The 16,548-nt window shown below is 42.9% G+C and overlaps 1 protein-coding gene across 1 annotated transcript in view; it reads left to right on the top strand.

The window, feature by feature from the left end:
- The window catches only part of SULF2 (sulfatase 2), a gene marked incomplete at its 3' end in the record, with an annotated part of 114,662 nt that overhangs the window by 35,656 nt on the left and 62,458 nt on the right, over positions 1-16,548 (top strand). Inside the window, exon 3 of the mRNA XM_015410906.1 lies at positions 10,572-10,811. Within this exon, the coding sequence (XP_015266392.1) occupies positions 10,572-10,811 (240 nt within the window). The remainder of the gene's footprint in view (positions 1-10,571; positions 10,812-16,548) is intronic.

Below are 16,548 nucleotides of genomic sequence, written 5' to 3'. Positions count from 1 at the left end.
GATTTATAACCCGTAGGGTTTTCAGGGCAAGAGATGCTCAAATGTGGTTTGCCATTGTCTGCCTTCATGTCGTCAGGACCCTGGACCTCCTTGGTGGTCTCTCATCCAAATACTGACCAGGGCTGACCCTGCTTAGCTTCCAAGAACCGATGAGATCAGACTACTAGCCCATGCTATCCAGGTCAGGGTGCTGAAAGCTTATACCCTGAAAATCTTGTTGGTTTCTAAGATGCTGCTGGACAAAGTTTGAGTCCAGTGGCACCTTTAAAACCAAGAAAGTTTAATTCTGAGTATAAAGTTTCATGTGCGTGCACACTTCATCAGATACCTTCATCAGTGTGCATGCACATAAAAGCTTATACCAAGAATTAAATTTTCTTGGTCTTAAAGGTGCAACTGGATTCAAACTGTGTTCTCTTGCTTCAGACCAACACGGCTGCCTACCTGAATCTATGCTACTGGACAGGAATCTAAGTAAAATAATAGTGTGGGAAATTATAATTCTGTGGAGGAGCCATACTAAAATTGTTCTGGGTGTCTGAAATTGGTATTGGGTGTAGACCCTCCCAAGAACATCAGTTGTCTTTTAAAACCCCGCTTTCTTGTCTTTAGTACTGCACAGAAATGGGAGACTACTGTTCATATCTCAAATATAAGGGAGAGCTTAGAAGGATTTTATTTATGACATCATTATTCCACCCTTCTTCTGAGGAGCCCAGAGTAGCATACATTCTTCCACCAGCAGAATGTAAATTTACTGTCTATGCGATCTTACTGCAGCCCACTGATTTCCATAAAATGTTACAGGGTATAGAGGATCTTGAGGAACTTTACACAAGGTGGGTTTCAGGGAGAAGGGTGAATCAGCAGAAATTGCATCTCCCCTTCCATTAGTGGATCATATGTTGAGAAAGCAGGGGTCACTTTAAGTTGGGTGGATGAACCAAGGAGCCCCCTTCTCTACTCCTCAACACAATGCCTCCTTTCCACCTACCCTGATTACCCCATGGATGGCTAGGGGTTTGGTAAACCACTGCCACTATCTGGCTCTTTATCTGAAAGGGACCTAGGTCACACACACCCCTCCCCCTTCATTCCATCAACCACTTGGATAGTGTGTGAATCTGAGTCATAGAAGGTTTCGAGCTGAGGCTTAAAAAGTTGCATTAGAGTGCAAAAGCCAAAAAGGATGAAAACCTGTGAGGAAATCCACACAGCTTACCCAACCTCCTGTATGAAGGCACACATCTCATTGGCAGCAACACACCAGACTTCCTGGAATGAGAGAATTGTAGATTTTCCAAAGTCCTGGCCCCTCTGCCCAAAACTGGAGTGTACCTGGTCTGCCCAAAACTGGAGTATCATGGCTACTTGATAGTGGCTCATATGTCAGAGAGGGATGCTGTGGGTATCTGAGCAGGTCATCTGTCAAGGAAAGGTCATAGAAGCCCAGAAAAATCAGTGACAGGTTAGAAGGAATTATAATGAATCTATGCCCCTGATGGGGTCTTTATGCCCCTGATTCTTGATAGAAGGTAGATAAGACTAAGAGGCAATGGCTAGCCCAGGGTTTTTTAGTGTGCTGATCCCAGTTCTCCCAAGTCTGACAGTGTAAAGCATTCTAACACCCTGGTTATACAGTGCAGTGAATCAAAGCAGGTATACTCAGTATCATTTTCAGGTCTATTCAATGGAGTTTACTCCCCGGAAAGCATTTGTAGGATTACACTGTTGGTGCCCTATATGTTTGTTGCCCCCCCCAAAAAAAAGTCTAATGGAAGACTGGGTTCCTCCATGTAAGCCAATGCATAACATCAGTGAAGTACTGCAGTGCCTGAATGTAAAAGCCACACGCTTCTAGTCTACAAATGCCTTAGTTGTTGCTGTGATTTGTAATTGGAGATTGCTTTCCCGAATAAGATGCTGACATTTTTCAAAGGAGCAGTACATTGAAATATAACCGATGACAGTCTAGAAGGCTTTTCCTGCTCCAAAGACAGATGTTTTGCTTAGATTGCAGTGACCGATTAACACAAAGCGATGTTCTACAAAAGAGAAGAATCCAGTTTGTTTTTTTTCTTTTGCATTTCAAAGTTTGTGTTGGGAGGCAGTACAAAGGAAACAAGTTTTTGTTGGATGAGTTAACATTGCTTTAAAATATTTAAAACTGGCCTATTTAAGGTTGCACGGAAAGGGTATCTTGGATTTTTTTTTTTACCTTCCAGTGACCTGTCATTCCATGTTAGCTCTTATACTGTGGAAGTAAATTAGATCATATGTTTCTGTATTAAAGACTGTTGATATATAGGGTCTTGTCACTGCAGTGGTTTTATTAAAGGAGGTTAGTGTACCCATGGGGAGACTTAACATGTAGTGTTATTTCTGCACAGATGCCTCTGTCATTTAAAGGGGTGGTAAAAATTGTGTTTTAATAGCAGAATGACGAAACATTGATTCATCCGGGGTTATTTTGGAGGGAGGGCTCATTTCTTAAGCCTGAGAGGGGAAAGCAAAGATCTACCATATTCCGACTGCCTGCAGCTAAAAAAAAGTCTACCAATGGTTGGTGCATTTTTGAAAGGGGAGGAAAGTTGGCATTAGAGGAAATGAAAGTGCCAGCCAACATACTGTCTGTTGAACTTGCAAAGTAGGGGTTCGCATTTATGTTGTTCTTCAAGTTACTTGCTTTTCTAGATGTCAGTCTTGGAATTGAGATGTTCTAAACGGATAACACTGATTCTTTTGGGAATAGGGTTGCTGTTTCAGCATTTTCCATTACTGAAGAATAGATATCTGGGCTACTTCTGTTATTGGTTCACTGACTGAAGAAACCATAGTTGTATCAGATGTCAGCACTGAGTATAGGGTAGAGTTAACTCACTTTCCCTGGAGCACTGCTGGCAATAGTGGCCTGTATCCAGCTACACATCCTGAAGATGTAAGGAGGGCAATTTCTACTGCCCGCTGACCCCCAGGATAAAAATTGCGGGGGGGATCAGTGGGCTGCAACTTCTTCAAGTTTTTTAAGCCTCACTGGGGTAGATCCAGCCACTCTGCTCAGCACTAAAGCCTTCTTCCAACCTAAGGAGTCTTCCTTCAACTTAAGTGGTTCTTTCGCCAGTGGAAGAACTTAAGTTGGAGGAAGTTTTCCTAGACTGAAGGAAGGGTTCAGACTTTGTTCAGTGAAGCAATTGGACCCAACCAGGTTTTCAACTAGTGAAAAAAGAAAGAGAAGGTTTCATTTGACCACAAAAAAGTATTTGATAAGGGCCATAAGAACTGAATGGATAAAAAGTCATGTTGGCCTATTTTTAACCAGTATCATGGTTGCCTCTTCTTCTCTCATTCATCCTTGTAACATCCTCATGAAATAACTAATTAACACATCATTCAGTGTGTACAAAAACAACATTAAAAAGACTGTAAATGAAATTACTAGAACACTGTGTCAAGAAGGAAGCAGCTGGGGGAAAAATCCTGTATAATTCCCTACTAATGCAACACATTTTAAAACATCAATGTAGTAGTTAAAGAGCAGCTGTTGAAACTGTATGCATGCCTCCTTGAGTTCTACAGAAAGGTATGATATAGACTCATAGAACCATAGAGTTGGAGGGGACCTCCAGGGTAATCTAGTCCAACCCCCTGCACAATGCAGGAAGTTCACAAATACCTCCCCCCCCCCGTGACTCCTGTTCCATGCCCAGAAGATAACAAAAAAACATCCAGGATCTCTAGCTAAAGTGGCCTGGAGAAAAATTGCTTCCTGAACCCAAAGTGGTAATTAGCATTTTCCTGGGCGTGTAAGAAAGGGCCACAAGAACTAAGCACTGATGCAACGCTTCCTGCCTTGCCTCTCATTTATAAATGAATAAATAAAGAAGGGAAGTGTCCTGATGTGAGTCTTGCAAGCATTCTAGTGTGTAGCTCACAGTCCTCAAAGGTATAAACAGCATAGCTGCTAACCAGGCTCAGGTGGGCACACTGTTCTTTAAAAACCTAACAATTAAAAACTTGGGTAAAACAAAATAGACAAGGCAAGTGAGAGAGCAGAATGACAAATTCCTGGAGGCCTTGTGGCCTATGGAACATGAGCGTGAGCCAGTGTGGTTCAGCCGTTCGAGTGGTCTGAGTAGGGTCTGGGACACCTAAGTTTGAGTTCTCTGCCATGGAAGCTTGTTGGGTGACTTTGGGCCAGTCACTCTCTTGGCCTCACCTGCCTCACAGGTTTGCTGGAAGGGTAATGGAGGGGAGAATGATGTTGAAAGCTTTTGGTCCCCACTGGGAAGAAGAGAGCATAAATAAACGACAATACTATTTGGGTTGGGTCTGTGAAGGAGGCCAGAGGGCATCTTTGTCTCTTGGGTCCTGAGACCAGAAGGCACTTTCTGCTGCATCTCTGCATTGTTTGTAGGCTGGCTGTCTGGAGACAACTGACAAGGTTTCCATGTCTCTGAGGAAGCAAATACCGAGAGTTGTTATAGTTTAGTGGCCAGTAATGTCCACCAGGGCTCTTCACATCAGCCTATCTGGATGTGGGCAAGACATTTTCTGTCAGCCTCAGCCTATCCACAATAATGGGTATGATATTAATCTACTTGACAGAATTATTGTAAGGAGCACTAAAGGATATGCATGTAATATTTTGACCAATCTAAACTGTTACATGAGTGCTTAAGTTTGTAGACATCACAAAATCACTCCAGAACTGTTTTATGTTTAGTGGGAGGTAGCCAATTTAGGCTAGCTCTATCATCAGTCTTTCTAATGCATTTGTACTCTTGCCTTCCACCAATTTATCCTCAGAACAACCCGATAAAGCAGTTTAGACTGATAGGGAGACTAACTAGCCCAAGGTCACCCAGCCAACTTCATGGTACACTGGACATCTGAACCTGCGTTTCCCAGATATTTGTTCAGCGTTCTAACCTCTATACCACCCAGTCTCTTAAGCAAAGTGTGATTTGACATAACATCTGAAAACTTATTCAGATAGCGATATTAGCTAGCTGCATAATAACTGTGTTTTCTGAAGGTTTCTGATGCACAAGCAGACCTTGCAATTATTCTACCAGACAGATCAGATTGGCATGGTGGGTAGTGAGGGAGTTTCCATGCACAAGGGTGAAAGCAACTCTTCTGTCAATCAGATTTGACATGCAGTGGTAAAACCTAACATGGTCAGAATTATTTAAATCACAAATGTTTCCCCCCTTTTCTTCGTAGAAAAAAATTATCACCATAAATAGCTTGAGGGAGACTCCAAGGTGATTTAAAACCATATGAGATTGCTCACAGCCCACCATGCACTGGATCCATTTAAGCAACAGTGTTTATATGCCAGTCCTGCAGTACAATGATAACAAGATATTCCTTCACAGCTGGAAAATGTAGTACTCTCAACCTGCTCCGTTAGACCCTTTGATGTGGCCTATTGTTACTTGACTTATCTATGGAGAGGTACAATAACTACTTCTTACATCTCCTGGCTGTCTCATCTCTCTTAGGATCTAGGCAGAGATGCCCTTTTTATCACAGTGTTGCCCAGAGCAACACAGGTAACTGAGCTCTCTTTGACCTTTGCTAACTTTGAACTGCTGATGGAGAGATCAAAGAAAATCATGTAGCCCTAAGCCTGCTGGATGTCCTTTAATGCAAACCTCTTGCCTTGAAAAGATGTCATTATAAGTTTTACTCATGTTAAATCTCATTGTATTTTAGCCTGAGGCTGCCCTCCCATTGGACAGCTAAGCACAGGTATAGGGGGCTTGTAGGCATGCAGGTGTGTTGCTTGGTGCCCTTCAAACATGAAAGGCGGTGAATAGATGGTTTGCAGCAATTTGACCTTCTGACTAATAGAGATTTCAGAGAGATCTTTTTTTCTCTTTGTTTAATTCTTAAATGTATAACACACCTTCTGTTGAACCCGAGGAGGCGTGCCTATGTGTAATATTCAGAAGTCCATTTTTTATTATAGTTTCAGCTGGGTACCCAAATATGGAGGAGTTCCAGGCCAGGTTTTACTTAGGGCTCAGGGTAAAGTGGCTTGGCAGGCTGCTGTGGAAGCCTCTGGTAAGTCTTGTGTTCTTTTCTTTGTTCATTGTGAATAAAGTAAGCACTTAGAAAGACCCTCAGCATATTCCTGAGTGATTGCAGTGGTTACCAAGAGGTCTCCAATCCAGGCACTGAACAGATCAATACCTGTTTTGCTTCAGCACGGATGTAGTGTCCTACACTTTCGCACCACACTTGAAGCTCTATTGTTGCACAATCAATCCTATAAGCACCGGAGATGCACTACAAAGTAATACTGCAACTAGTGAGGAAGTCATAAACACAGCATGGAAAGAGCAGCCATCAAATTTACACATGTGCATATCCAATTAATATTCTCTGCCCCAAAAGCTGAAAAATATTCAGGTGAGAAACTGGCTTTCTCACCTGTCCATTAGGAAACAAAACCTCCTACTAAGTTGCATCTGATGTGTATTGCCTGCTAAAGATAGAAACCATAACAGCATATCAAGCTATGAAAATCCTTGGAAAAGCAGATTAAAATTTGAAGTGCAGCAGCTGCTCTGGGATGAATTCCTGGGAGAATCATAAAGGGAGATAGTGACATTTGGGATTAGGTCAACATTTTCAGCGGTGTCCTTGTTTCCTGTTTTGTCAGTTCCCATCAAGGTAAAGTAATTCCTAGGCAAACCAGATATATATTTTGAATCTGCTGTGGAACAGGAAGGGAGTGGAAAGAAGCCACTGTGCTTTTCTTTTTACAAGGGTTTATTGTAAAGGATCTTCCCTGTCATCCATAGCCCTTTTGCATAATTCACTGCTGGTTTGGGGGTTGTGTAAACTTATGGGATGGAGGGAGATTACTGGTTTTTCCCCAGCATTCACTATACTGAATCAGTTTCTAGGGACTGTAGCACTAAGGTTGCCAACTGGCTGGTTTTCCACCAGCATGACCGGTTTGTCTCCCTTCTGGCTGGTTGCTAGTTGATGTGTTTTTTGTATGATGGGAGGAATGGAAGAGAGGTTAGTTTTTAACTGTTTCGTGTCTTTTAAGGCAAAGGAATTTGCAGCGCTGAGCCCTTTTCAGCTACTTCTTTTAAAACTTTAATTGTGCCTCAAAGGCAGATTCTCTAAATACTGTAGCACTTAGCTGTCTTTTCTGCTTCCCTTTGTATCTGGATAGCTCCTTAGCTAGAGAGAAAGACAGTGAACACAGAATAGTGCCACTTTGAAAAGCATCCCATTTTGCTCATTTTTGTGTATGTTCCATCTAGTAGCTGAGATTAGAGCACCTTTTTTAAAACTTATATTGATTTCTACTAAAAGGTTTTTCCAAGCTCAGTGACCAGGGACCTTCAGTGATGTTCTATCTATATGGTTATATATATCTTATATTGGAGCAAGTCTCACTGGGTTTATACTGAATCAGACCATTAGACATCCAGCCTAGTACTGTGAATTCTGAATGTCAGTGAATTTCAGGATCTGAAGTACAATTGTTCTCTTAATAGCAGGGCTGGTCTCCATTTACACAGAGACGTTTCTACATATAAAACATATTTTACAGCTAAGCTACCCTCCCTAACTTGGCAGAAATTGTATCTGAAAAACTCTACTTTATGATCTCTTTCCACTAACAATGTGCCTGTCTTTAAGATGCTGCAGAACTACTTCTTGTTCTTCTTTTCTTTTTAGAAGGGTACCCAAAGAGACAACTTGGTGTAGTGGTTGAGTGCACAGACTCTAATCTGGGAGAACTGGGTTTGATTCCCGACTCCTCCACTTGCACCTGCTGGATGACCTTGGGTAAGCCATAGTTCTGGCACAGCTGTTCTTGAAAAAGAGCAGTTTCTGTCAGAGCTCTCTCAGCCCCACCTACCGCACGGGGTGTCTGTTGTGGAGAGGGGAAGGGAAAGGATAAGGGTAAGCCGCTCTGAGACTCCTTTGGGTAGTGAAGGGTGGGGTATAAATCCAGTCTCTTCTTCTTCTTCTTTTTCTTTTTTGTAGAAAAACTGTGTGCATTCTTTTCACTTTTGTAATAAGTTCCTTAGATGGGGATATTAACTAAGAATGACAAGTGCATGCATTTTACATTAAGCATTGAGAATGCATTCTGGAAAGCAATTCAGACGTATTGTTTTGAGTCCCGTCCCTGCCACTGTTAGAGAACCACTGAACTAGTGAGAAAATGTCCATAGGTCCTCAATGCCATCTCACAAAATTCACAATCCATTGCCATTAGGCCCATCCTAGGAACACAGGCAAGGATAAAGCCTTTGGTCGTTCACAGCACTCACAGCTGGCATTCCCATCCATTTTTTCTAAGGAGTGCATCATAAGCAGTGACTCTTCTGACAGTCATCCTTAAAAATCCCACCTTTCCTCCAGTCCTTGTGATTTAGAAGAGAAGAGATTGAATTTATACCCCACCCTTCACTACCTGAGGGAGTCTCAGAGCGGCTTACAATCTCCTTTCCCTTCCCCTCCCCACAACAGACACCCGTTGAGGTAGGTGGGGCTGAGAGCGCTCTTTCGAGAATGGCTCGTGAGAGAACAGCTCTGAGAGAACTTGTAACTGACCCAAGGTCACACCAGCAGCTGCATGTGCAGGACTGGGGAATCAAACCCAGTTCTCCCAGATTAGAGTCTGCGCTCCTAACCACTATACCAAGCCCAAGTGATTGTCAGTCAATTCGAGCCCGTGGAACTCCACTGGATTGGGAGAAGGTGAGCCAGCCTCAGCTTAAGAAGAGTGAGGAAAAACATAATATATATTTCGAGGCTCTGGAAAGGAGCGTTAGCTTAGCCAACCTTTTATTTAGCTGTTAGTTAGGGTTTGGGGCTCAGCTTAGGGAAGAAAGCTTATTTTAGTGTGACAAATAAGCATCCTGTTAAAGGCCCATCATTCCTAACTGGTATGTGTAGGTTTTGTGGTAAGGTGCTCTGTGAGAGAAAAGAGCAGCCTTGATCCTGCTGAGATAACCTGTCCAGAGAAAGGGGAATGTTATCTCCCCTCAGAGGTTATTTACTTTATTTGAGAGCCAGCTTTGCTTTATATATTTAAGTTATCCACATATCATATTTATCTTATTAAATATTTTCTGTTAAATAAACCTGTGTCATTCATATCCATCTGTGTCTTGTCAGTCAAGTCAAAAATCTAAGAAGCTGGGGTCTCTATTTACCTCACATATAAGTACAGCCATAGGCTGTGGACACACGTGCCAGAAAAAATAGGGGGAAGCAAGGCTATTTCCTCCGGAGGAATTTGGCCCGCAGTTGCATGATCACACCTCCCTTTGAAGCTGCAGGCGCAGTCCGTCAGTGTGTGATCAGACGCAACTGTGGGTGAGTCTTTTTTGTGTGTGCCCTTTTCACCCCATGCCGAGGGATCGATTAATACCGAGGGATCGATTAATCATACCTCTGCACCGAGGGCTCCCTATGGAGTTTGCGATGATGCGCATACCGCGAGGGGGGGGGGGAAACAATGGCACAGAGTTGGGATGGCCTGATCAGACCATCCTGATGCCATGAGAGTGCGCTGGAGCGATCAGACACGGGAAAGTCCGTCCGTGACCCGTCACAACCTGTTTGCTACCGGATTTTCCCTAGTGTCTCCGCTTCTGCGGCAGAGCAGAACGGGTTGCCACGGGGCGCTTCCCAAATGTTGTTGTCTGATTGCACCCTTTAAATCCGCCCGACATTCGCACCTATGTTGTGTCTAATTGTGCATATGATCGCAGCCTTAGTCTAGCAGGTTTCCAAATTTATGGATATAGCCTGTACCAATCTTTAATTTAAAGCTTGTGTCTCCCTTTTTATTTGATCATGGGCAGTTGGGGTATAAAGAATCTACAGGAGAGGCGCGGGGGGGGGATTGGATATTCTTCAGTCCAGAAGGCACTTGCTTCAGAGCTTCCTCCCACCCCACCCCGTAGCTGCCACAACACCTTTCTAAGTTCCATTGACTTCAGTGGACTTAGAAGAATTTAAGTCTGTTTAGGGTTGCACTGCAGGTCTTGAAAACCTGATCTTTGAATTAACCTCAGTTCTGTAGTTTATGGCGTGATGAGAGCCATTCTAGGTTCTAAATGAGTGGCGATGAGGTTGGGGGAAAATGTTGATTCTTGAGGTGAGAAAATAAAACTCTAAATTTATAACATTAACAAGGCAGAGTTTTAAAAACCTCCTCTAAGTAAAAGTCTTTAGATAACCGCCTAACCAATCTATGTGCAAACAGTTGGCACATTAGAGAAGCAGGAGATATTTCCATGGATGGGAGGATTTCTGTGCACAGGACTGTGACTTCCCCCTCTCCCCACACACACCTTGGACAGACAGAAATTTTAGGCAGGATCCAACCTGATATCTCTACCAAATGATATTTTCCCCTAAGATCACTGTTCTAATTGTAACAGGATGTGTTTTCGTTTGCCTGGTGTTTACTAAATTTACCGTGTCACAGATTATTCCCTCAACTGAAAAATAACAAAAGCAGCTTCTTTCCGTTTTTTTTCATGTGATGTTCTTTATTCCCCCTCCCCTTTCCTTAGGTTCAATGCAAGTAATGAATAAGACAAGGCGGATCATGGAACAGGGAGGGGCTCACTTCATCAATGCCTTTGTGACCACGCCGATGTGCTGCCCGTCCCGCTCCTCCATTCTCACGGGGAAGTATGTCCACAACCACAACACCTACACCAACAACGAAAACTGCTCCTCTCCGTCTTGGCAGGCCCAGCACGAAATCCGCACTTTTGCAGTGTACCTCAATAACACAGGTTACAGGACCGGTAAGCAGCATCTCCCTTGACTTGTCTCTGGCCTTGAAATACTGGAATGCCATACATAATTTTTCCTAACTAGTTCTTGCCTGGCAAATGGACCTGAATTTCTTTCATGCAAACGGGTTTGTGGGTGCGTGTGTGTAAAGTGCCGTCAACTTGCAGCTGACTCACAGCAACCCCAACAAGAGGCTTTCAAGGCAAGTGAGAGGCAGAGGTGGTTTGCCATTGCCTTCCTTTGCGGAGCCTTCCTTGGCAGTCTCCCTTTCCATGTACCAACCCTGCTCAGCTTCTGAGATCTGACAAGATTGGGATATATCATTCCGCCTTTTGTCCCAAAAATGGGCTTAATTCCATTGAATTCCATAGATATCATGTCAGTTGATGGGACAGGAGAGGAGAACAGAAGATGTCCTCCTACAGTAAGGCATGGTGAGTGTCATTAAGGGTTCCAAGTAGAAGGCGAATTTGTAACATGGGCCGCAAATCCACCAGGAAACTCTCCTGCACAAGTTGCGTTGAAATGAGTGGGGTGTGTACAAGGCCACAATAATGCTGTTAGGCAACTCCTGTTAACCATTTCAACATAGCTTATGTAGCTCAAGTTCCCAATGGATTGTGCAGCAAATTTATTATTGTGTGTGAGTGCCTGGCTGTGTCCTTTGGCTGTTCCATCTCAGGAATGCAAATGCTTTGGACTAGCTTTGAAAAGCATATTTACTAGGGATTTGCTTCCAATTATACATGTACTATTGGAGGTGTAGCTATTTCAGTGTTGAGCTAGGATCTGGGAGACCTGGGCTCAGATTCTCACTCTGTCTGGGTAGCCTTGAGTCAGTCACACTCTCGCTTAGCCTAACCTACCTTACAAGGTTGTTGTGAGGATAATATGGAAAAGGAGGGCCTTGTATGCTGCCCTGAACTCATTGGAAGAAGGGCAGAATAAAAATGTGCTAGATACGTAGATGCTTTAGAACAGAAACTCTATTAGATTGGAGGACTAAATTCTCCATTCCCTAGATGCCCAGGAGGAACCAGACTCATTGTTAATTCCCTATTATCATCCATTTCGATATGGAGGAAGTCAGTGGTTAGCTTGTAAAAATGCCTTTCATCATCCAATCTCAAGCTTTTTAAATATGGAAAGTGAATGCATTAATCAGTGTATTTCCGCTATCGTTAATATCTGCATGTGGATTCACACATCGGTCTTTGAGATATAGTGCATTGTAATTAAGCTTTCTTACTAGACATTTAAATACAGCCGGCCCCAAGTTAATAGTGACAAGTTGAGCAGGTGTGTTTTTATATTGGTGCTTATGGTTGACTACTATTTGTTTGGGTGGCTGGCAATGATTTATTTCATGTTTTATGGAGTAATGACATTGTCTGACTAGACCGGAGCCTCAAGGTGTTCTTGTCATTTAAATGTGAACACAACAGCTGTGTTTTCTACCTTCTCATGGTGTTTGTACATGGTTCCCAGACTGTAGGAACCTGCCATCAAACAAATTAAGTAATTTCTTTGTTTTTGTTCCACTCTGATAAAGACCTGAATTAGTCTGGAGACAAATCAATTGAAGGAAGTGGGGACACCCAATTGCTTTGTTACCATTTCCTTTTGTTTTACTGCAAAGGCGCATTAGTGCTTTTTAAGCCTACATAATATACCATAGATAACAAACACCCTGTTTGTTAGTTTTTTAAGTTAGCACCTCTGTACATAATGGGCTTTGCACATTGCTGCTCTTGCCACTTATGGTTGTTCTGAATGAGTTGCATTGAACTGTATTAGTATGCTTTGTTTATTAGGGATTGATATCCTTCTTTTCTCCTCACCGTGGGGACTCAACGTGACTCACAAAAAACCCAGAAAATATATCATTCAGATGGACATGCAAAGAAAAAAAAATATAGCACAACTCTCGGGCTAGTCTATCTCACAGAGAGCCATGGTCTGTAAACTATGGTCCAAGAACACTTCGGCTGTTCGCACTAAGGTGCCTCTGGCCCATTCCCAGGATAAATACTTGCAGCAGAGGAGGAACAGCCCAGTTCTCTTGCAGCTGGTGCAAAAATAGGAAGCTTAGATCAGACATTCAGCTGTTCCCGGTATTTTTAAAAATAATTGGCTTTGTGGTTTTGTTTTACTATTTTTTTAAATTGCATTTGTGTTTGTATTTATCATCCTCATCTCAAACAAATTCCAAGATAATATAGAGAGAATAACAAATATCTCCCAGAATTTTTAATTGATATTTATTTATTAATTTATTCGATTTATACCCTGCCCTCCTCACTGAAGCAGGCTTGTTTTAACTAATTAATTTATATATAACAAATTAATTTATATATTGTCATTGTCATTACTCCTGTGTGATTGTAACCTGCCCTGAGCTTGCTTGTGGGGAGGGTGGGACAGGTTAAATAAATAAATAAATGCACAATATTCATTGTAATCGAAAAAAAGTAATACATAAACCATATTTAACAATACACAAGCCATTACACAAGCAGTCACCCAATCTATAAGGCCCACAAAGAACCTCCAGTATTACTAGATGAACTAAAACACTAACCTATTTCTGCTTTATTATGTAAAGACTCACAATAGATTAGGACCCGGTAATACACAAAACCTCTGCGTGCAATCTGTGTTACGTTTTACTACACACGTCATTTCCATTTTCTCCCTTGATCACAGTGAAGTAAATATAATAACCCTGCTGAAGTCTGCAGTCTCTTCTAGTGGCTTGTTCATGGTCCCAGTAGAATGTTGAGTGCATTTAGGATACCTTTTGGGAATTTGCTTGCAGGGCAAAGCATTGTTAGCAGTTGGGAAACATTCTGTCATGGCTACCTGAGTGAACATATGCAGCCACCAAAAATCAATAAATGACATTACTGCATAGTGCTTAGCTATGGTACAGTAAGGCACTCCTTGAATGCCTTTTTTGCATACCTCTAGAACAGGACAAATACCTATTTTAATTCACCACTAAGAAAGAGTTTGATTTAGGGTTGCCAGCTTCCAATTGGGGCCTGGAGATCTCCCAGGATTATAGCTGATCTCCAAACTACAGAGATCAGTTTTCTTGGAGAAAATGGCTGCTTTGGAGGGTGGTACCTACAACCATACCCATCTTGAGGGCCCTCCTCAAACCCCACCCTCTTCCAGGCTCTGCACCCAAATCTCTAAGAATTTCCCAACCCACAGTTGCCATCCCTGGACCATTTGGAATGAGGTGTGAATCAGGATGCATCAGGAGAATCAATCCCCCCCTCCAATAATGGTTAAAGAACTGATCGGAAGCTTTAGGGTAAGGAAAAGGCTGAAACTAGCTGAGGGACTTTTGAAGCTAAGGACAGTAACAACAACTAATATATTAAGGTTTATTTTTAGCATGTGGATGTGGAGAGGAACATGTTCACATAGGGGAAATGGAATCTTTTTTTGTTTTGTTTTGTTTCTTCTAGTTCTCAGTGTAGCCTTTCTTTTTCTTGTGTTCTTTTCCTCACAATGCAACCTTTCCCTTTCCATCCTTTTGGGATCCAGGTTATGGAGGCACTGGTGACCTACATTAGAAATGTAGTGACAGATGTTTTTAGAAACCCTCACCTTGTTCTCCTTCCCCACTTTGGCGGGTTCACACTATAACTGGCTGCTCTAGAACATAATGTTTTCTGGGTTTCTCACCAGTTCCTCTTTTTTCTCTCTCTTGCCTGGCTGTCTCTCTTGTGTCATCCACTTAATAATGCTTTGTGATTTGAGTTGACCTAAATGGGTGAGCCCACATCTGCAAGCTATAAAAACATCTGAGCCATCCACCAACCTCTTGTCCTTTCTCCTCTTACAAGTGCTTTACTTGTTCCTTTATTTAGTTTGGTGGTGGTGGTGGTGGTGGTGGTGGTGGTGGTGGTGGTGGTGGTGGTGGTGGTGGTGGTGGTGGTGGTGGTGGTGGTGGTGGTGGTGGTGGTGGTGGTGGTGGTGGTGGTGGTGGTGGTGGTGGTGGTGGTGGTGGTGGTGGTGGTGGTGGTGGTGGTGGTGGTGGTGGTGGTGGTGGTGGTGGTGGTGGTGGTGGTGGTGGTGGTGGAAGGTGCCATCAAGTCACAGCTGACTTATGGTGACCCTGTAGAGTTTTCAAGGTGAGAGAACTCAGAGGTGGTTTACCATTGTCTGCCTCTGCATTGCAATCTTGGAGTTCCTTGGTGGTCTCCCATCCAAATTCTGGCCACAGTCAACCCTGTTTAGTTTCTGAGATCCCATAGGATTGGGCTAGCCTGGGCCATCCAGGTCAAGTCATTTAGTTTGTTAGTACATTTTATCACTCCCTCCCTCCAAGTATACATTGTTCTCCCTTCTCCATTTTATCATCACAACAACCCTGTGTGAGGTAAGTAAGGCTTGGAGACAGAGTTACTGGCCCAAGGTCACACAGCAAGCGTCACTGGGATTTGAACCTGGGTCTCCCAGATCCTAGTCCATTTTCAGCCACTTCACCAAGATAATTACTTATCAGGTCTTGTGTCCCACTGCTGAAATCTAAGGACAAAATCACACCTTATATTTTAAAAATCTTATAACTAAATAATCTGTGTTGCTATCCCTTGATAGTTATTTATTTAAAATATTTGTATGTCATCTTTCCACCCAACTTAGGGTCCCCCCAGGCTGTGAACAATAAAAACACTAGAATAAGTTAAAATACTTATATATACATATAGATATATGTATGTACACATAACAACAATTTAAAACAATCAGTACAGTTACAGACACGAACACGAAGGAGGGCCAGTGAGGGAGTGCCAAACAAAACAGAGATGTCATCAGTCACTGATGGAAGATGATGATAGAAGGGGACAGTTAAATGTCCCTTGGGAGAATTCTATAATTTTGATGCCATGACCAAGAAGGCCCATTCTTGGGTTGCCACCCATCTAGCCTCAGATGGCAGGGGCACCCAAAGCAAGGCTTCCAAAGATCACTGGAGTGGACGGGTAGGTTCATATGAGAGTAGGTGCTCCTTAGTTCATTGTTCATTGACTATGCTAAAGCATTTGACTGTGTGTATCACAACAAACTATGGCAGGTCCCTAAAGAGATAGGAGTACCAGACCACCTCACATGTCTCTTGAGAAACCTGTATAAGGGCCAAGAAGCGACAGAACCGGATATGGAACAACTGATTGGTTTAGCATAGGAAAAGGAGTACGACAAGGATGTATATTGTCACCTTGCTTATTTAATATATATATGCAGAGTACATCATGCGAAATGCTGGCCTAGATGAATCACAAGCGGGAATTAAGATTGCTGGGGAAAAGATCAACAACCTCAGATATGCAGACGATACCACTCTGATGGCAGAAAGTGAAGAGGACCTAAAGAGCCTCCTGCTCAGAGTAAAAGAGGAGAGCGCAAAACTGGACTTGAAGCTCAACATCAAAAAAACTAAGATCATGGCATCCGGCCCCATCACTCCTTGGCAAATAGAAGGGGAAGTCGTGGAAGTGGTGACAGACTTCACGTTCCTGGGATCCCAGATCACCGCAGACTGTGACAGCAGCCATGAAATTAAAAGACGCCTGCTCCTTGGGAGGAAAGTGATGGCGAATCTAAACAGCATGATAAAAAGTAGAGACATCTCCCTGCCAACAAAAGTCCGCACGGTCAAAGCAATGGTATTCCCAGTAGTCATGTATGGCTGCGAGAGTTGGACTATAAGGAAGGCCAAGCGCAGAA

The sequence above is a fragment of the Gekko japonicus genome, unplaced genomic scaffold, assembly GCF_001447785.1.
Source record: "Gekko japonicus isolate JY-2015 unplaced genomic scaffold, Gekko_japonicus_V1.1 scaffold125, whole genome shotgun sequence".
Classification (NCBI taxonomy): domain Eukaryota; kingdom Metazoa; phylum Chordata; class Lepidosauria; order Squamata; family Gekkonidae; genus Gekko; species Gekko japonicus.
The sequence above is the reverse complement of the archived record's forward strand: the minus strand, read 5'-3'. Positions and strand labels throughout refer to the sequence as shown.